At 31.5% G+C, this 22,279-nt stretch overlaps 1 protein-coding gene across 1 annotated transcript; it reads left to right on the top strand.

The window, feature by feature from the left end:
- Positions 1 to 5,274: 5,274 nt before the first annotated feature.
- On the top strand, positions 5,275 to 14,139 carry LOC120254818 (terpene synthase 10-like). Its single transcript, XM_039262845.1, has 8 exons — positions 5,275 to 5,541; positions 5,846 to 5,869; positions 10,889 to 11,156; positions 11,386 to 11,764; positions 12,040 to 12,261; positions 12,352 to 12,490; positions 12,856 to 13,104; positions 13,834 to 14,139. The coding sequence occupies exons 1-8, from the start codon at positions 5,275 to 5,277 to the stop codon at positions 14,137 to 14,139; spliced, it is 1,854 nt and encodes a 617-aa protein (XP_039118779.1).
- The last annotated feature ends 8,140 nt before the right edge of the window (positions 14,140 to 22,279 follow it).

Raw genomic sequence — 22,279 nt, 5'->3', positions numbered from 1 at the left:
TGTAATCAGTGTATAATAATGCAATTACTGAAGAAGTTGGTGATTTTAAGTCTTCATTCTTCCTTCTCCTCTCTCTTATTTTACCTTAGTTGGCTCACTTTTAAGCCTTTAATGTTCTAACACATTAATGATAAGCTTGTTCTAATGGCATTAATAATAAAAAAAAAAATCTTCAGTTGCTTTACACGTATTTGTCTCTCATTCTCACACTTCGAATAGAAAAGACAACCCTTTTCTATATGCTTTGCAGAGGAGCCTCAGAAGTCACATTTGCCTCGATCTTGCAATTGAATTGGAAGTGTGACAACCCAGGTTTTCACAACCATACGTCTAGTTTTCCACTTGTCTAATGGCGTGAAATTGACCACCTCATCACCATTGCCAGCCAATGAATACCTGAATGAGATAGTGCTTATTGTTGGATATCTTGTGAGAGAATGAATTAGAAGAAGACAAAGAGAGCAAGCAGTAATGAAGACAAGAAGATCAATAGATAAAAGTGCATATTAAAACACATACATAATGACATGCATATATAGCACGTAAACCCACAACATCCACTAGCTACATTATCTCCACTAAATTAGCACGTGAACCCACAACGTCCACTAGCTACATTATCTCCACTATATACTCAACTAATTACCAAATAAAGACTAAGTCCATTAACTAGTTATTCTCCACGTGAGTTAATCCACGTCAGCCAGTGCATGAATAAACTCCAATACCTCCCCTTAATTCATAGCTGTAGACTCCCATCTTCATCCTGAAATAACTGAATTTATGAGGCGATAATGGCTTTGTGAGAACGTCGGCTAGCTGGTCTTCTGAACAGCAAAACTTCAAATCAATGACTTTATCCGCAACCAGGCTTCGTATGAAATGAAACCGTATATCCACAAGCTTCGTTCTTCCGTGCATAACTAGATTTTTGGTTAATGAGATAGCAGATCTATTATCACAATAGATCTCTGTTGCATCTGTTTGTCCTTGGCCCATATTGGTTAGAATCCTTCTAATCCATATTGCTTGACATGCTGAGGAGGTGGCTGCAACATACTCTGCTTCGGTGGTTGATAATGCTGTGATTTCTTGCTTCTTCGAGCTCCAAGTGACTGCAGCTGATCCCATGACGAATACACAGCCTGAAGTGCTCTTTCGATCTTCAATAGATCCAGCCCAGTCACTGTCTGTATAGCCATATAATTTAAAGTCATTAACATGAGTGTAATGAAGCCCATAACTTAGTGTTCCTGCTATGTATCTCAGCACTCTTCTTGCTGCACCAAAATGATGCTTTGTTGGGCACTGCATAAACCTTGAAATAACTCCTACTGTAAACATGATATCTGGGCGTGTGTGAGTCAAATATATTAACCCTCCAACCAGCTTTCTATATGATCTTGCATCTGCTTCACCTGAGACATCATTTAGATGAAGCTTTTCACCTGTGTTCATGGGAGTTGCTGATTGCTTGCAGTGGAGCATGTTGAACTTTTTAAGAAGATTCTTTGCATAGTTTTTCTGTGAAACAAATATTTTACCTTCCATTTGCTTGATTTCTAATCCCAAGAAGTAGTGCAATAGCCCGAGATCAGACATCTCAAAGTGACTCATCATGCTGCGCTTGAAATCCTCGATCATATACTTAGAGGAACCCATGTATATGATGTCGTCTACATACAAGCAGACTAGCATTAGCTCGTTGTTTCCTTACATCTTCTTGTATAATGTAGACTCGCTTTCACACCGTTCAAACCCATGATTGATGAAGTGTTGATCGATCTTGCTATACCAAGCCCTGGGTGCTTGTTTTAATCCATACAAAGCCTTATTTAGTCGATAGACTTTATCTTCATGCCCTGCAAGAACAAAACCTTCTGGATGCTCTACGTACACTTCCTCTTGTAATTCTCCATTGAGAAATGCCGACTTCACATCAAGTTGATAAATGGGCCACTGTTGTTGAGCAGCTAGTGCGAGAAACAACCTGACAGTTTCAAACCGAGCTACGGGAGAGAAGGTTTCATCAAAGTCCACTCCATGCCTTTGTGAATATCCCTTCGCTACAAGCCGTGCTTTATGCCTCTGAACACTTCCATCTGCTCCAAACTTCGTCTTGAACACCCATTTCAGACCAATTGCTTGCTTATCTTTCGGTAAAGGAACAAGATCCCATGTCTTGTTTCTTTGTATGGCTAAGAGTTCATCTTGCATAGCTTGTCTCCATTCATCCTTTTCTACTGCTTCTTCATAGGATGTAGGGTCAGAGACGGTGAGAGCAAAATCACAGGACTCATAAATCTCCTTCAAGGAACGAACTCTTCTGATAGGTGATTCATCAGTAGAAAATAGATCTTGAAGATGAATTTTCTCCTACTGTAGCTGAGCTGGAAGAACCTTCTGTTTGGCCATTTGAATTGCTTGGACTTGAATGTGAATTGCTTGGACTGCTTTGACTCCTTTGACTTGCACTGTTGCTTGAATTGATTGATGGAGAATTGCTAGGTGGTGATGCAACTTCAATTGATTCCAATGGGATTGTCTGCTTAGCAGGAACTTTGTCTTCACTCCAAACCCATTTAACATCCTCATTAAATATTACATCCCGACTTATAATGACTTTACAAGTGACAGGATTATATAATTTATAAGCTTTGGACTCTATGCTATATCCAATGAAGATACATTTTTGAGATTTTTTGTCTAACTTCTGATGCTGATGTGAGGGAATTAGAGTGTATGCAATGCAGCCAAAGATATGTAAATGACTCGCAGATGGTTGCATACCTTTCCAAGCTTCAAGTGGAGTTCGATTTTGTACAGCCTTGGTTGGTGAGAGATTCAATAAGTATACTGAAGTCGCCACGGCTTCGCCCCAGAATTGATTTGGAAGTCCTCCTTCTTTGAGTAAGCTTCTTGCCATTTCAACCACTGTCCTGTTCTTCCTCTCCACGACACCATTCTGCTGAGGTGTATGGGGCTGAGAGCTCTCTTCGAATCCCATTGTCTTCACAGAATTTAGTGAATTCTTTGGATAAGAATTCACCTCCTCTGTCGGTACGCAGACACTTGATCTCATAATCACACTGCTTCTCCACTAGAGCCTTGAAGCTCTTGAAATGTTCAAATGCTTGAGCTTTGTATTTGAGGAAATACACCCAATTCATTGTTGTAATCATCAGTAAACAAGAGAAAGAAACGATTACCTCCCAAGCTTTCAGTTTGCATTGGCCCGCACAAATCGGCATGAATAAGCTCCAGAGGTGTTGATGCTCTCCATGCCCTTCCAGATTGAAAAGGTCTTCTAAATTGCTTTCCAAGAAGACAACTTTCACATAATTCTATATCTGTGATGACTGGAAGACCATGCACCATTTTTTTCTGGCTCAATACCTTCAAGCCTTGAATGTTGAGATGCCCATATCTCTTGTGCCATAAGTCAGATTCTTTGGACTCATTCACAACTAACCCGAGATGCTCCATGCTAGCCACTTCAAGCGGAAACATTCGATTCTTTGTCATCTTTATATTTGCAAGTGTATGCCCAGTGTTTTGATCTTTGATTGTGCATGAATCTTTGTCAAACAATACAGAGTAGCCACCTGCTACCAATTGACCTACACTCAAAAGGTTATGAGCCAAGCTAGGAACATATTGTACATTCTTCAACAGTTTCACCTTGCCACATTCGGTCTTGATTGCAACTGTCCCTTTGCCTTCAACTTGCACCTTCTTATCATCACCAAGCCGCAGAGTCGATTGTATTGTTTCATCTAGGATCGGTGAAAAGTTCTCTTTTGCTTGTCATATGGTTGGAGCAGCCGTTGTCCACCACCCATATATTGCATGGAACTATATCATTATCAGAATCGACCATGAAGAGATTGCTAACCTCTTGTTCTTCAGCTAGGTTTGCAGTCTTCTCATTGAACCAACATTCAACCTTGACATGGCCAAACTTCTTGCACTGATGACACTGAATGTTGCTCTTGAAGTTCTTTGAGTCATTGTAGTGTTGCCTTGGATCTCCACTCCTTCCCCTGCCTCTGCCATGGTTTCTACCTCTGAATGAGCCTCTAAATGCACCTTTGCCTTGACCTCTGCTTGTGGTCTTATCACCTTTCCCAGCACTGGATATTTCTCCTTCAACTTGAAAGGCTTTGGCTTCTGTCTTCTCTGCTGATCGATTAATTCTCACCTCATGAGCTTGCAAAGAACCACTGAGCTCATCTAGGGAGAGAGTAGATAAGTCCTTTGCTTCTTCAATAGCTACCACAATATGATCAAACTTTGGAGGCAAACTTCTCAGTACTTTTGCCACCACAGTTTGGTCAGAAATGGTGTCTTCGTACACCCTCAATTGATTGATCACTTCTAAGGCCCGTGAGATGAACTCCTGCACACTTTCACTGGACTTCATTTCAAAGTTTCGAACTCTTGCCGCAACGTTTGCATCTTTACAGCAACAACCCGAGAAGAGCCTTGAAATTCAGTTTTCAAGATTTGCCATGCTTGTTTTGCTGTTTTGGCTGCAGCTATCCTCGAAAAAATGGTCTCATGCACCGCTTGCTGAAGAAAGAATAGGGCCTTGGAGTCTTTCCTTCGGTTCTCCTTCACCCGAGCGTCATCATCTCCCTCGGTGTAACTAGTTTCTACAAGATCCCATAGATCTTGGGATTTGAACAAAGTACTCATCTTGATTGCCCAATAGTCATAACATTCACACTTGAATACTGGTAATGAAGGTTGGGAAATACTCAAGGCATTTCCATTTGTCGCCATGGATGCAAGTGCGAACCTAGCGCTGATACCAGTTCTGTTGGATATCTTGTGAGAGAATGAATTAGAAGAAGACAAAGAGAGCAAGCAGTAATGAAGACAAGAAGCTCAATAGATAAAAGTGCATATTAAAACACATACATAATGACATGCATATATAGCACGTGAACCCACAACATCCACTAGCTACATTATCTCCACTAAATTAGCACTTGAACCCACAACGTCCACTAGCTACATTATCTCCATTATATACTCAACTAATTATCAAATAAAGACTAAGTCCATTGACTAGTTATTCTCCACGTGACTTAATCCACGTCAGCCAGTGCATGAATTAACTCCAACACTTATTACTTTTCAAATTATAATTTTTTAAGGCACCGACACCCCGTTTAATTTATTATTCCAACTAATCCATGCAGATTTCGCCTATAAATAAGTGTTAATAGCTGCGCCCCATATCCAACGACTTGTGAACCTGTGCTAATAATGGCTTGTTCCCATTTCCAGCTTACTTCACTTGGTTTCACAAGTACTGCTCTCTATTATCTACCAAAGTTTTCACGAAGTCATGAACGGTGTAATAAGAACAATAGTAATGTTCACAAGTGCTCACACATGATCAGCAACATCAAAGCTCAACACTTGGACTCTTCTTCTTCTTCATCAACAATAACTAAGCGTAGATCTGCCAATTTTCCACCAACTATATGGACCAATGATTATCTTCAATCCTTAAAGGATGATCATTTCTTGGTAAGCTTCTTCTTATCTCTGATTTCATATATTATATATATGATCGTTAGATTCATTATGACAGTTTATTGTTAATGTTCATTATACCTACGTGAAATGAGATATTAAATTTGTATTTCAAAAGGATAAGATAACAGATTTAGGTGTCTTAATTCACTGCTCTTATGAAAAGCTCATTGCTTTTCTGTAAGAAATGGATCAATTGGTAGCTAGTGGAGTGTTGTAGTTGTAGTGCTTCTCTTATCAGTTTGAAGTAGTATTGACTGAGTATCAAATTTGAAAATCGCATCATGTTGTATCTCAGCAAGGAGGAGGATATGGTGCTCAGGTGGGTGTAAGTTTAATTATTGGTTTTTTTTTAATATATATATATATATATATATATATATTTAAGTGTTCATAGGTTTTCTGCTAGCTTTTATAAATCCTTAATATTTGTAATATATATATATATATATATATTATTTCTTAAAACATATTAAAGAAAATGAATACGGAAAAGAAATTCTAGACATGTTATAAAATATAGTCATCATATATGTACACATATGTCTATAAGATTTATGTATTTAGTAAGTGCTAATCTGCCTTGATTTCTCAAATTTAGTCATCATCACAAATAAAGGGAAAGTAAATTATTTAAAATTCATGGACACTTCAGTTATAATGATAGGCTTATTTATTTATTTATTGTTGGTGACACCTATCAACCTACTATTAGGTTTTCACTTTTACTCCTAGAGAAGGTACATAAGGTATCTGTTTCAAGGAATTAACAGTGTACTACTTCTTTTTGGAGGGTTCTTCTATAACTACTATTTCTTGTTTTATGGTTGATACATGAAAAAATTGGGTACTTTTCTTTAAAAATAACACATAGGAATCTGTCCATCATATTTAGTAGAGTAGTTTTCTTAGAAAGTAATTTCGCCATGGGAGACAAATTCCATCAAAATGAGTGCAAGTGATTCTCTCTCACAAAATGATAAAAAAGTTGGAATTCCATGGGAATAGAAAATTAGCCCATTTAATTTTACCAAAATAATCTCAATTTTTTTAAAAATTACTTTCCCCTCTTAGGTATTTCTTAAAAACATAAATATTTAAATAAAAAAATTAAAAAAAGTTAATATTTTTAAAATATTTTATTATTATTTTAAAACATTTATTTAAAAAATATTATTTATTTGTTTTTTATATTATTATTATTATTATTATTTCATATTAAAAGCATTATATACTTTTTTTTAAGAATTATTATTATTTTAATATTATTATTTATTATTTTAATATACAAAACATTTTATTATTATTTATTATTTAAAATATTTTATTTAAATATTTAATATTGAAAACATTTTATACATATAAAAATATTTTTTTATTATTTTAATATTAAAAAATTGATTGACAAGTTGTTGATAAGTAGAATAATACAAGAGTATTTATATCATTATGCTAAAAAATTCCTAAGAATATCTTCCAATACTAAATATATATATATATATATATTCATCAATTTAAACAAATTTTCCAAAGCATATAAAAAAAATATTATTTTTCCAAAAATTACTTCCCCATCAATCATATTCTATCACAACATTTCCATATTAAAGCACGAAACACAAAAACTTGGTGATTGTGCAATTAGATCTAGCCTTGTTTAATTTACACTATCAATGGCAATTTTTGTAGTTTGAGGGGTACCTTAATTTTTGTCCAAACTTTAATAAGTCCTCTTCTTACAAAAATAAAAATAGAAAAAAAAAAAACTATTATGTTTGGGGTGGGTGGGGATTTGAGCCTGGAATATCTGAAACATTGTATGTTGGGTATCGGTTTTTAAAATAAAAAATAAAATAAAAAAATAAAAAAACATCTCTTTCTTCTTTAGAGGGTCTGCTCCTAATGCTATTCGTTTCGGTGTGCCGATGCTTGGTGTGATCTCATCTCACATGTGCAATAGAATTTAACCCTGTTTGCACTGTGGATGGCAATTTTCATGGTTTGACGAGTACCTATTATGCCTAAACCTTAATAAGACTCCTTAAAAAAATACTGTTAAGATTGGAATGGTTATTTCTTTGAGCAATTGAAATATGGTATTTTAGATACTAGTTTTAAAAAATTAAAAGAATATGTTTTTTCTTTAGAGAATTTCCTACCACTACGGTTGGTCTTTGGTGCAATCTCATATTCGATATATATGCAGCCGGAACTGGCTCAATTTGTTTGCACTATGCATGACAATTTTAATAGTTTGATGGGCACCTGCTCTAACCAAACCTTAATACGACCCTTTTTAAATATTACTATTAGATTTTGGGATGGGTTGGGATTTGAATCTTAGGTATCTCAAATCCAAACACAGATACTTGATGTTAAGTGAAAAACCTTGAAACCCAATAATATATTTAAGTTTATATATATATATATAGGTTTATATATGGAATGCTTATTTAAGTATTATCATATATTATTTAAAAATCTTTAGCAATATTGGGGCTAATTGATTAAAATATTGTAATTTTTTAATTATTTCCCAAATTGCGCATTTCCGTAATTATTTACGGAAATGCATATTTTATATTTTTTTATTATTTTTTTTAAATTAACGGTCCCACTGTATTTTTTTTCATATTTTATTTTTTTTCATATTTAAATTTTATTTTTTTAAAAACAGAGGCCCCATTATTTTTTTAATATTAAGTTTTTATTTTTTTAAAAAACTGAGGGTCTCGGTAGTTTTTTAAATCAAAAAATTTTACATCTGAGCCTTTGTAATTTTCATTAATTTTTTTTATAATTTATTTTTTCTCACTTCTACTATGTTATTTTTACTTTCACTACAAGCAACCGTAGTGGAAACTTATTCTTTCGTAAAGAGTCTCTGCGGCCTCGGTCGGGTGTTACCTCAACCAAGGTTGTTTTCGCTTTATTCGATGTACGACAATATGAATTTTGCTAGATTTAATTTTAAAAAATAAAATAACTTTGCAAGAAAATAAAAAACTACAATTAAAAAAATTTAAAAGAAAAGCTTCTCTCTATATTGATAATTTTTTTCTTATAGAAATACTTGTGTGTTTTAGAAAAGGAACTTTGAGGGTTTATATAGGCCTCCACCTAACAAATGGATGACTAAGATCAATTTCATCTAATGGCTCTCATGAATGGGGTTAGTGCCACATGGCACCAATAATTCATCCCAATAACCCCTTATTATGAAAAAATATTAAAATTATTTATTTAAATTATTAACAGCTGGTTACAATTAGCGAAAGTAAAAATAACATAGTAGAAGTGAGAAAAAATAAGTTATAAGAAAAATTAAAGAAAATTATAAGGGCTCGGATGAAAATTTTTTTTAATTTAAAAAACTACCGAGACCACAGTTTTTTAAAAAATAAATTTAATATTGAAAAATAATGGGGCTCTCTATTTTTTTTAATAAAATTTAAATATTAAAAAAATAGAGTGGGACCGTTAATTTAAAAAAAATATATATATAAAATACGTATTTCCGTAAATAATTACTGAAATGCGCAATTTGAGAAATAATTAAAAATATACAATATTTTAATCAATTAGCCGCAATATTACATTAACCTTAATGCTTGCAAGTACTTCAAATTTTTATATTAGTATTTGCAAGATTTAAATTTATAGCAATTTTCTAGTACTCAAGTTAAACTTAGGAAAAAAATCATCTTCTCTTCTCGTGAGGTGAGAGGTTTGGAGCCTTGAATATTTCAAATTTCCTTAGTTTTTCTATTGTTTTATAATTTTATCCAAAAATATCGTCTTTGTTTTTTTTATTCATATACTTGATTCCTATATTTGCTTTGGACTAATAAATTATATGAGATTAGTTTATTTTCACATCATTTATATATTAAAAAATCATATGGTTTCAACTTTCTATTTTTTTATTTTTAAATTTTACAAAATGAAGCATTTAAAGGTTACTTAGTTATTGGATGAAGATTTTATAATTTATTATCTATACTCATGATAATTTTATTACTTTCTTATTATAAGAGTATAAAAATAAAAAAAAATTGTCATAATATGTAATTTAAAACATTGTTTTGATATTTGAATAAAAAAAAAATTAAAAACTAGTGTTTCATACAGGTATATGCATACAAATATGTGTTTTATGAGGATGTATATACAAATATGCACTTTTGCATATATAGGTACATACACAAATTTTCATTTATCTTTATTGTTGAACATATCATACTTGTTCTTATATACTAGCATTTTTATAATTAACTTAATATCTTTCTAATTTGATAGTGTAGTACTATGAAGTTCATTGAATCTAAAATAATAATTATATTTATCTTTATATATTAGTTGACTATATTTAACGGTCATTAAACATCAATGAGTCACATGTTGATGAGTTTATTTTGTAATTGCCACTTGGAGAGTTTTAAAAGTTCATATCGATTTTGATTGATAAATTGATTTATATAAATTTATTAAATGATGTAATTTTAATATTACCAAATATTTGATATTGTACGATTTTTTTATGTAAAAAGTTTATTTTGGTTATTTTCCAAAATTTTTAAAGTTCAATTTATTAAAGTAGACTAGTTTAAGAATTTACGTAGAGATTATAAATGGTTTCTGGATAGATGTAGATTTAAAAATTTTAAATGGGTTTGGGTTTAACAGCTGTATTTTTTGAGGCCACCCTCAATATTGCCATCCCTTGCATTTATTAGGAATTTTATTAGCGTTTAAAAAATTGAACATCTGGAGTATTATCCTTCTTCATCAATAGCTTTGACAACTATATGGCTTGATTAACTTCAACCATTAAAAGAAGACCATCCATGGAAATTAAGCTGCTGTTGCTGCTTTTTCTTCTTCTTCTTCTTGTTCTTTTTCTTCTTCAATAACCTAGTCTCTTCTCTCATATCATATAATAATGCTGATTTTTTTTTTAATAAAGTGGATAAACCACCAATTTATTAAAAAGAAGAGAACAAAGGAGTACAACAGCAGGAGAAAGCAAATGAACAAGAAAAAGACCGAAAAGTAAATAACATACTGGAATCCTCACCAGGGATGAGGAGTAAAGCGAGTGAAAAGCAATGCTAAGAAGAGAGAAATGAAACAAGCTCACGGGCGAGCGCTACCATCCGGAGACACGTGCCCCGCTCAACAACGCCGATTTTTTTCTTTCTTTCTTTTTTTTAACTTATCTCTAATAATCTAGTCTCTTCTCTCACATCATATAATAATGCTAATTTTTTTTTCTTTTAAACTTATCTCTAGTTCTTTTTAATATATTTTCATGGGCAATATATTCTAACTTTCATTGTAGGAAGAGCAATTTACATCGAGGATTGAAAAGTTCAAAGATGCTACAAAATATTTGTTTCATGAAAACAAAGGTATCATCGATCAATTAAAGCTCATTGACACTGTAAGGCAGCTTGGAGTTGCATATCACTTTGAGAGAGAGATCAAGGATGCCATTGGAACCATATATGTTTTACTGGACAAAAACATTGATATCTTAAAGGATGATTTATTTGCCACCTCACTGCTCTTTAGGCTTCTAAGAGAACATGGTTTCAAGATTTCACAAGGTAAGCCATAAACATTTGATATTTATAATTTATTTTAAATAGATTTAAAATAAAAGTAAACTATAGATGAGTAATTAATTTTAACTTATTTATTATATCATTTAATATTATTTCTGGTGCTAAAAGATGTAAAAGAAAAGCTAAATTCTTAATCATGTGAAATGCATTTTTAATTCTAGTTAAAGGATAAACTGTCTTTATTGATATTGTTTTTAATTCTTGTGGATAGGAGTTTTTGATGGATTCAAAGATGAAAATGGTAACTTCCAATTGAGCCTTTGCAATGACATAAAAGGAATGCTTAGCTTGTACGAGGCCTCTCATCTTGTCATGAAAGGAGAGGATACATTGGATAAAGCTAGGGTATTCTCAACAAAACACCTTGAGACCATAATGGAGGAAAAAGACTTAGATAGCATACTCAAGGAGCATATAAAACATGCTTTAGAGCTGCCAATGCATTGGAGAATATCAAGGTTGCACACTTATTGGTTCATTGGTATGTACGAGAAGGAAGACAACATGAACCCTAATTTGTTAGAGTTTGCCAAATTAGACTTCAACATGCTCCAAAGTATATACAAAAGAGAGCTCAAGCAATGTTCTCGGTAAGAGCAAATAACGTACGTAAATAATTTATATGTATCACTTCATCACAAACATTCATTTATTTGAATTAATTATGCCAAATATGATATAATACAAAGAACTTGCTTAATATATTATACGGATATGATGCTATATGATGGAGATATGCAAGAATTAGAGCATCTTAAAACGATAATTATATTAGATGATCTATATTGAACTGAAATAAGAGGAACAGATCACATGCAAGTTTGTATGCATGCTAAACTAATCAATAAGAGATTATTTGTTACAGGTGGTGGGCTACTCTCAATCTTCTTGACGATGATTTAAGTTTCCCGAGAGACAGATTAGTCGAAAACTTCTTATTTGCCATGGGATGGGTATCTAATCCAAAATTCTCTTTCTACCGCCAGACTCTTACCCAAGTTAATTGTCTGATAACAACTATAGATGACATTTATGACATCTATGGATCTCTTGATGAACTTGAGCTTTTTACTTCTGCTGTTGATAGGTGATTATTAGTCTTCTTATCTGAACAAAAGTATAAAATAACAATGAAATACTTACAAATCATATTTTGTGTTTTTCATATAATTTTCAGATGGGATGTTAATGACATAGATTACCTTCCAAAGTACATGAAGATGTGTTTTCTAGGACTCTTCAACACAACAAATGATACTGCATACAAGGTCCTCAAATTGAGGAATGTTAACTGCATTCCATACCTAAAAAAATCAGTATGTTACCAACTTAATTAGTATTATAATTTTCAAGAACATTGTATATGATAGCGGTTAAGCATGATTATATTACTTTTATTATTAATTATATTACTTCAGATCTTGGATGCTAAAATATTTTGCTATCCCATGCTATGATTGATTAATGCATACACTTAGTTATGTGTATCTTATATTGATTTTATGCTTATATATATAAATATATATGCATTTTAAGCCTCTATAAGATTTAGGAATTATAGAATAATATTTTATTTTATTTTTTGCTATTTTAATTATTTTCATTGAAGTTTTTTTGTTTAATTTTTTTTTATATATTTTAAACTATAACATTATTTTTACATAGTTTAATATGATGACAGTGGCTAGAATTGTGCAAAGCTTATTTGGTGGAGGCAAAGTGGGCACACAATAATTATAAACCAAATACAAAGGAGTACTTGGATAATGCATGGATTTCAATTGGGACATTTCCTATTTTTTTTCATTCATTTTTTGGGATAAGTGAAGCTGTATCAATGGAAGCTTTGGAAAGTCTAGAGAATTTTCCAATTGTAATGCAGCGATCGTTTCTAATTCTTCGCCTTTGCAATGATCTTGGAACTTCAACGGTAAGTTAAAAATTTAATTCTTCACTTTACATAGTATTATTATCTACATCATAATATTGAAGTGTCATAACTTTGAAAAACTTAATGTGAAAATTCGGATTGTTTTCAAACAAGAGTGGCAGTTATTAAAGATCATAAAAAAGCTTTTCAAGATTCTTGGATTGAAAATTTGATTGATTTATTAAAAAAATTTGATTGATTTATTAAAAAAATTTGATTGATAGCATTATCTTTTCATTATATATGTTGGAATTTATTGTAATATTATTAGTTTGCTAGCAAGTGGAGTAAAGAAAAAAACAACACACATATATATATATACATATAAGTGTAAGTGGAATATATTGATTGTTACTAGGGTTATATTGCATGTTAATGTTATGCTTTAAATTGCTATCTCATTTTTTTGTGTTTATCATACATGGTAACTTTAGTATTCCCAATTGTCTCCTGGGTTTCTATGGTGTCTCTTAGAAATTCTAGATGTCTTCTAGGGTTTCTATATTATCATAAATGCCAAAGGAGTTAAAGGATTATGTATGTACTTCTATAAAGGGTGTAACCCAAATTGTGTGAAAAAGTTTTTCTTCTTTTATATTTGCTTGTGAGTCCTTGCACTAGTGACTGGTTTTTATGACTAATTAAGAAGCAAATTTTCTTTTCTTATTTCTCTCTTCAAAAATAAAATTTACTTAGATTTACTTACTTCTATCATTTATAATTTCATAGGAAGAGGTCAATAGAGGTGATGTCAACAAATCCATCCAATGTTACATGAATGAGAAAGGTGTTTCAGAGATTATTGGGAGGAAGTACATAAAAGACCTTATACGAGAAACATGGAAGCAACTAAATACAAATATCTTCACAATGAATTCTCCATTTGATGCATCTTTAAATAATTTGGCAATGAATATTGCACGTACATCACATTGCATCTACCAAAATGGAGATGGATATGGCATACCAAATTATAAGACCCAGAATAGGGTTTTATCACTTCTGATTGAACCCATTCCCCTTGGTAAAATGTAACTATTATCTTTGTGTATGCTAAGTTCTTGACTTTAAAACATTATTTTACCTAATAATATATATAATTAAGTAATTAAATTTCAACAAACAAGTTTATACTTTTATTTTACCTAAGTTGTTAATTTATTTTCAATGTGTTTTAGTTTTATGGTTTATGCAAATTATACAAAATCAATCATTTGTGCTTACTCGCATTGAACACACAAGATATATGAGTTTTAAGCCCTGTGTTTTTTTACTCATACTTCAAAAATTGTTATTAATTGTTAATTTTTGATTCAGAATTTTCAAAACCTCTTATAAGTATTATTTTTTAAAAACATATTTAAAAAAAACCACCATCTAATTATTTATTTTTGGATCAAATTTCGAAAACTACATTCTTGTAAATTTCCATTATTAGATAGACATCTTTAATACTTTAGATTAATGCTATAAACTCTGTGTGTTAATTTCAAATACTCGATTTTTGTATATCAAGCCTCTTATCTTGCAAAGGAAATTCTTTCCCAAATCAGTCTAAAAATAAAAATTTAAACTAAAAACTATGTGTCAAATATCATACGCTAAGGTGGCACTTAAGCCACATATATAAACATATAAAAATATATAAAAATAATAAAAAAAACCAACTTGATATATATGGTGCCACGCTGAAGCCATGGGAACACATACCGAATAATTTCTCAAAAATAATTTGAATTTCACATGCCTACAAAACATGGAGTAACTTAATTGTAGACATGTCAAAATTGTCAAAATAAAATAATATTCCAGTTTTTTAATTTTAATTTGTATTTTTATGATGGAATTTATGGTAAACATAAGCACTGAATTATTTAATTATTTAAAAATTAATTTGAGATAAAATAGGATTATAGTTTGAGTATGGCTATTTACTATAAGTTTAAATAGTATTAGGTGATTTAAGTTTTGAAAAAGGTGGATAAACCACTTTAAATTAAAATAACAAAAAAAATGTACAAAAGTCACCAACCACTAGATGTGGTAAAGTATAAACAAGAGGATCAACAAAAGGGCAAGAGCCCGCAAGAACACCAACAACTCAGAACCTAGCCAAAGTCTAGAACATACGTCTCCTCAGAGGTCCGAGTCTCACCCAAATCTTGCGCACGAGGACCAAGGAACTCCAGATTTCTTCTAACGGTGCTCATATCGTCATCCATCTTCGCCCTAATTCCCTCTGCGATAGAAGAACACCAAGATATAAGCATACGATCAATTTTCACAATGAGACAGTGTGCATGTATAACATTGGCATTGAATTATATGGTCTTAATAGGGTTTGAATTATATGGTCTATAACTCTATAGGTAAAACACAATGTAGGCAAATATTGAGTGTGGCAAGTTTTGGTAGTCTGGTGTATCTGGTACGAGTGTGTGGTGACATGCTCATTAACCCATCAAGGTATGTTTATCTTATTAAGTGTTTGCCCTTTTATCAAAATATTAGTGTGTGATTAATAAAATTATCAGTTGTCTTTCCATCGCTTTTTGCTTTTAACAAGTGATATCAAAGCTAACTAGTCAATGAGGGAGAGTTGTACGAATATTAGAGTAATAAACATAATCCCACGTAAGATTTCCACACTGGAAAGTTCACACTGTGATCTCTATGGCCTTAAGATGAATTACTATTACGATCTCAAGGCTTGTAGAATTCTATTAAAAAAAGCTATGTGGATAATATTGATCTAGAATAAGAGGTGCTACCCGATCAGAGAACAAAGATAGATTCTAAACTATAGAAAAATAAAGATATTAGAGCACTTTTACAAATCATCCAGCGTGTCAGAACATCATTATCAATTACAATTAATTTTCCAAAAAAAAAAATCCAAAGTTGCTTGGGAAATCCTTGAAAAGATCTACAAGGGAGATAAACTAGTTAAAATTGCGCACATGCAGATCCTAAGAACAAAATTTGAACAACACGATGGGTATTAGTTTTGCCTTTGGTTTTAGATGATGTGGCATATTTTATATTAAAATATGAAAAAAAAATAAATAAAAAATATAAGTGGCTCAAAATTCCAAATATAATAAAGGGACTAAATGGGCAAAAACTATACTTCTGTTAGGACTAAAAGGATAATTGTACATTTAGTGGTTGCAATTGAAGAATCAAAAGATATTGAAATTGTTAGCGCAACTATAATTGGTATGATTTGACACCTAGTCAAGATGACGTGCCAACCTTTGTGACGTGGCATAAATGATGACATGACAAAGCATGGTGACATGGCAAGGAGTTTTGGCTTAGAAATCAAATATTTTGAAGATCTTGGTGGAGCTATTTTTGGAAAATGTCACAACTTGAAGATAAGATCATATCAAGACCATATTTAGGTGATTTGATTGAAGACTAAATATGGATGGAGCTTAATTGAAAAAATATCTATCAATGGTATGATTGAAGACTATTGATGGTATGATTTGAAGAAACCTTAGTAGGTATGATTAAAGACTATTAAAGGTATGATTGAAGACATGCCTATTGTTGGCATAATTGAGATGATGGATTGAAGATCTTTCTTGAGAAGATTTGAAGGGCAAACTTGGATGAATAGAAGATCAAGTTTGGTAAGTTTCGTGAAGACGCACAAGGACATGCGCCCCATGCGAGGGGACTGCGTGGCGAGGAACTGAGGAGGTAGGCTAGTTGTTAGTAGTCATGATCGGTTGATCGGGCTGCACCAAATCGGACTAAGCATGACCGAGAGGTTGATGGGTCTAACGGTCATTTGTAACGTAACCAGAACTCAGTCAAGCCAGCAGTCAGGGCCATGTTGCAATTCATATTAAAACAGGAGTTGGAACAACTAATTTTAGAAGGTTTTTAAATTAGTAGCCGCAGAGATTCTAAAAGATGTATGTGCTATATTTGGGACATTGAGCCGTCTATATAAGCTACCTTGCTCTGAGATTGTGTGTGTCTCTTATGGAGGAGAGTGTGTGAGCACTAGACAATCTAGAGAGGGTAGTGATCTTTATTGTTGGAAAAGTGAGTGACAAGTGTTTGTGCTCATCTATTTTCCACCTCTTTTAGTCGATTGTTTATCTTCGGGCTTCGCCTCAAGATGTAGGCAAGTAGACGCCGAACTGGGTTACCAATCTTGTATGTCTCTTTCTTGTTTGGTTTGTGTGAGTTTTTTTTATGAGTGTTTGAGTGTCCTTTAAACCACAAATCATATCGGCGGAATTAACAGAAACAATAGTCGTTACGGAGCTTTTGAGTTCATTACATGCATATGAGTATCGTACGTGCACAACAAAGGTCAAAAGCGTTGATAGAACAAACAATGGAGCTTAAATTAGTCTTAAAAACCCAATCATAGAGTAAAGAAAATCAAACTTTTAGAGGTCGTTGTCATGCTCAAACCTTTGTGCTTGAGGGAACCAATTTCAATTAATGAAAGTCAAAACCAATTTTTTTCCATATGGAATTGAAAGAGGCAGATGATAGGGAGTGTACATGCCGATCGCGTAATAATATTGAGTATAAAGCAGAGTGTTTGTCCATAGGGACGAAAGTGAATACTAGTAATAGCCCTAACACTACAAGAAATTATGTTTTTAGTGAAAACCAAAGTCGTTACTAAAACAGTAATTTTTGTTACTATTAGTAATAATGGCCGATTTTTGAGGTTGTCACTTCTCGTCACAAGTACCTCCATAGCAAATACAATGTGCCTAGTTTAGAAATTCGGCCACAATTTGCACAAAAAATTTGTGATCAAATAATTGTCACTAAAAACTTCAATATTTTTGATAAAACTATGAGGCCACAAATACTCAAAATTTTGTGGCTAAATTATTGTCACTAAAAATATTGGTATTTGTGATAGAATAATATTGTTACAAAAATATTACTATTTGTGATAATTTTGTTGACACAAAAAATATAAAATAGTGATGAATAAAATGGTCACAATAGTTCATTTTATTGTGACACCATTGTTGACACTAATAATTTAAAACGGTAACAAAATGTTTTTGGTCAAAAGTAATTTTTATTGGTGACCAATACTTCGTTACTAATATTGTTTAGAGATAGTGTCATGTGTTTATTATTGTCACAAATAAATTTATTTATTTAACAATAATATTTTCACTAAATAAAAATATTTAAAACTATATAAAAATAGATAAATATCACTAAAAAGTATAAATTTCTTATTTCAAATATATAAAATATGAAATTTAAATATCAAAAAATACAATTATAAAATTATCCTAAACTATTCTCTAATGTAAATTTGGAGATGAATACTCCACTATGTATTTGAATCTTCCCTTTTGCTTTTCAGCCTTAGATTCCGCTATAATTTAACTCCTTTCTTGGGACTGTAATATTATTCCCTCTTCTTAATGATTATTCTGCGTATTTAAAAATTAAAAATAAAGATCTAATAAAATAATTTTAATTATAATTTAATTACAACTTTCATATCATTATTTATTCTCATTTGAGAAGAGACAAATTCCATGTTGCATTTGACATTTTGTTATTTTAAATAGTAAAAAAATCATTAAAAAAAAGAAGAAAACCACACATTCAAAATCTAAACAATGTAGTCCTACTATGAACCTAAGATTCAAAGTGCTAAAAATGAAAACATTAACAAATAACAACCATTGAAAAAATCCAATAAACTTAACTTTCATGATGAAAAAGGTAAAGCAAAACAATAATTATCTCTTATTCAATGCATAAACGAAGCAGAAGAATTTAATAAAAGGATTAAAAAAAAACAAATCTTTTGACCATCAATGATATGCATCTCTACATCTTCAGCTAATTGGGTGACTTTGGTTCTCCGAATCAAATAAAGCCAAATTGCCGCCATCGATCTCCTTATAGGCACATAAGTACTCAAAGTTCCACCATCTTCATTTATTCCTTTTATATGTTAAGTTTATTGAGGATATATATATATATATATATACATTTAAAATTATTTTTTTTAGATTACATTATCTAGATTTTGTTTTGTGAGATTTGGTAAATATTTATTTAATTTTGATTTTAATGTATAAAATTTTTCCTTAATGCTATATGTCCTATGAACGATCTAAATTAAAGGTATATTTTCTTAGCCTTATAATATTACTTGAATATTGGATAAATTATAATTTTAAAAACCTTTTAAATTTTATCTATAATTACATAAAACACCTAATAATCTTTTTTTTTTAAATATATACATAACTTGTGATTGGGTAGGAAAAATAATTTTTTTAATATTCTAATAAAAATATAATTTTTACAACCACATAAACTAATTTATAAAAGGATGTAGACACTACATGTTTAAATTTTTTGTATCTAAAGTTGTCGACACAAAAGATAAGATGCATAATTGTGAATTTTTTGTATTTAAAGTTGTCGACACAAAAGATTTGTGATAGATATTAAATTAGTTTTTTTGTTACTAAAGTTGTCGACACAAAAGATAAGATGCAAAATTGTGAAAGATACTAAATTGAATTTTTGTATATAAAGTTGTTGACATAAAAGATTTGTGATAGATATTAAATTAAAGTTTTTGTAATTAAAGTTGTCAACGCAAAAGATAATCGACACAAAAGATTTGTGATAGATACTAAATTAAACACAAAAAGATAAGATGCATAATTGTAATTGAGACTAAATTGTCATAATTGAAATTGTACTAGCTAGTGACAAAATAATTAGACATCAAAACTAATTTAAACTATAGTTAGAATTATTTTTTTTTTATCATAAACAACCCAATAACATGATTAAGAAATTTAAATTTTGTGACAATATTTAGTAGATAGTAAATGAAAAATTATAATGATGACAATGTGTCTTGTCACAATCACACATCATTCTCATCAAGAAATATTTGGCACTAAGTCACAATTATTATTATAATAGTGACAAAAACATAAGTTGTCACAATTAATCTAACGGTTAACTTTTTTGACACCAAAAATCTAATATTTGTGGCAAAATAACAGGGTGTCACAAAAAAATTGTCAATAAAATTATAACTCTTGTAGTATCTCTCGTTCTCCCACTTCAAATAGAAAAAACAACCCTTTTCTATAAGATTTGCAGAGGAGCCTCAGAAGTCGCATTTACCTCAATCTTGCAATCAAATTGGAAGTGTAGCAACCCAGGTTTTCACAACTATACGTCTAATTCTCCACTTCTCTAATGGTGTTAAATTGACCACTTCATCACCATAGCCAACCAATGAATACCTGAATGAGATAGTGCTTATTACTTTTCAAAGTATAATTTTTTAAGGCGCTGACACCCCGTTTAATTTATTATTCCAACTAATAATTAATCCTTGCAGATTCTGCCTATAAATAAGTGCTAATAGTTGCGATCCATATCCAACGACTTAAAGCTCAACATTTCCAACTTACTTCACTTGGTTTCACAAGTACTGCTCTCTATTATCTACCAAAGTTTTCATGAAATCATGAATTGTGTAATAAGAACAATAGTAATGTTCACAAGTGCTCACATATGATTAGCAACATCAAAGCTCAACATTTGGATTCTTCTTCTTCTTCTTCTTCTTCTTCTTCTTCTTCAACAATAACTAAGCGTATATCTGCCAATTTTCCACCAACTATATGGACCAATGATTATCGTCAATCATTAAAGGATGATCATTTCACGGTAAGCTGCTTCTTTTCTCTGATTTCATATATTATATATATGATCATTAGATTCATTATGACAGTTTATTATTAATGTTCATTATACCTATGTGAAATGAGATATTAAATTTGTATTTGAAAAAGATAAGATAACGGATTTAGATATCTTAATTTACTACCCTTATGAAAAGCTCAATGCTTTTCTGTAAGAAATAGATCAATTGGAAGCTAGTGGGGTGTTGTAGTTGTAGTGCTTTGTCTTATTATAAGTTTGAAGTAGTATTGACTGAGTTTCAAATTTGAAAATAACATCATGTTGTATCTCAGCAAGGTGTAGGACGGTGCTTAGGTGGGTGTAATTAATTAAGTTATAAATATAAGTGTGTTAGGTAATATCGCAAAAAATCAAATAACATTGCGACATATTCTAATTGTTTTAATGAACACCGTAATTTAATTAAAAGGCCTAGGAAATTACCTCTTAATGATTTTCTCTTCTTTGATGTGCTTAATTTATCTCGGATTGTCGTAGATCTCCTAACACTGAACGAAAGTCCCACTCCTCTAGATTACAAGCTGGAATTAAGAGACAATCTCCTCTTTTTCTCCAAATAGTGGCTAGGGTTAGAGAGGAAGAGAGAGCTTGGGGATTTTCTCACTAGAGAATTAATTGAGTGATTCTATAATATGAGAGGAGTCATATTCATAGAGACTTCATAAAACATGATAAACATTATTCAATTATGAGTTCTATTCGAAATATGAACCTTCATAATATGATAAACATTATTCAATTATGAAGTCCTATTCAAAATATGAACCTGCATAATATGATAAACATTACCATAGAAGTTCTATTAGAAATATGAGTTCTAATGTAACTAAAACCACTTTTGTCTTTTAGTCCTTCTAATTTTGATTATCAATTCGACTCCATTGAATTCAAATCACAATTTAAACTTAAGACAAAAACCCTACACCAATCTACAATTTCACTCATCCCATAAGTAAAATTATAAATTGACAATTTTACCCCTACACTCAAAACGGGACTGATTCGTTATCCCTTTAACCGTGACTCCCTAGGTTCATTCCGATTGGCAATAGGAGGATACCAAAGAATGTGGGTGACACCTATCCAGCCATATGGCCCCATGTCGTAATCCAATTGAACACAAATGAGTAGATCATTACGAACCTTTCGGATTATGATTACCATATGTGCATAAACCTTTCGTTCTTGTATCCCAACCGAGTGAGAGCCATAATAATTGTCAAACTCACTGAACTCGATCATACACAAATAATTATAGTGGGGTGAGATTACCAAACTACCCTTCGTGTTCCACACAATTAGTTTGACTGCCTTGGCCAAGGTCTTCTTATCTCACATACTTATAATCGCATAAGATACTAACTCGTTTACTTCCGAGAGAACGAATTCCTTCTTGGTGATCACTTACAACTATTAC

The sequence above is a fragment of the Dioscorea cayenensis genome, unplaced genomic scaffold (genome assembly GCF_009730915.1).
Source record: "Dioscorea cayenensis subsp. rotundata cultivar TDr96_F1 unplaced genomic scaffold, TDr96_F1_v2_PseudoChromosome.rev07_lg8_w22 25.fasta BLBR01000644.1, whole genome shotgun sequence".
Taxonomy (NCBI): Eukaryota; Viridiplantae; Streptophyta; class Magnoliopsida; order Dioscoreales; family Dioscoreaceae; genus Dioscorea; species Dioscorea cayenensis.
Note: the sequence above shows the minus strand (reverse complement) of the source record. Positions and strands in the feature narration are given on the sequence as shown.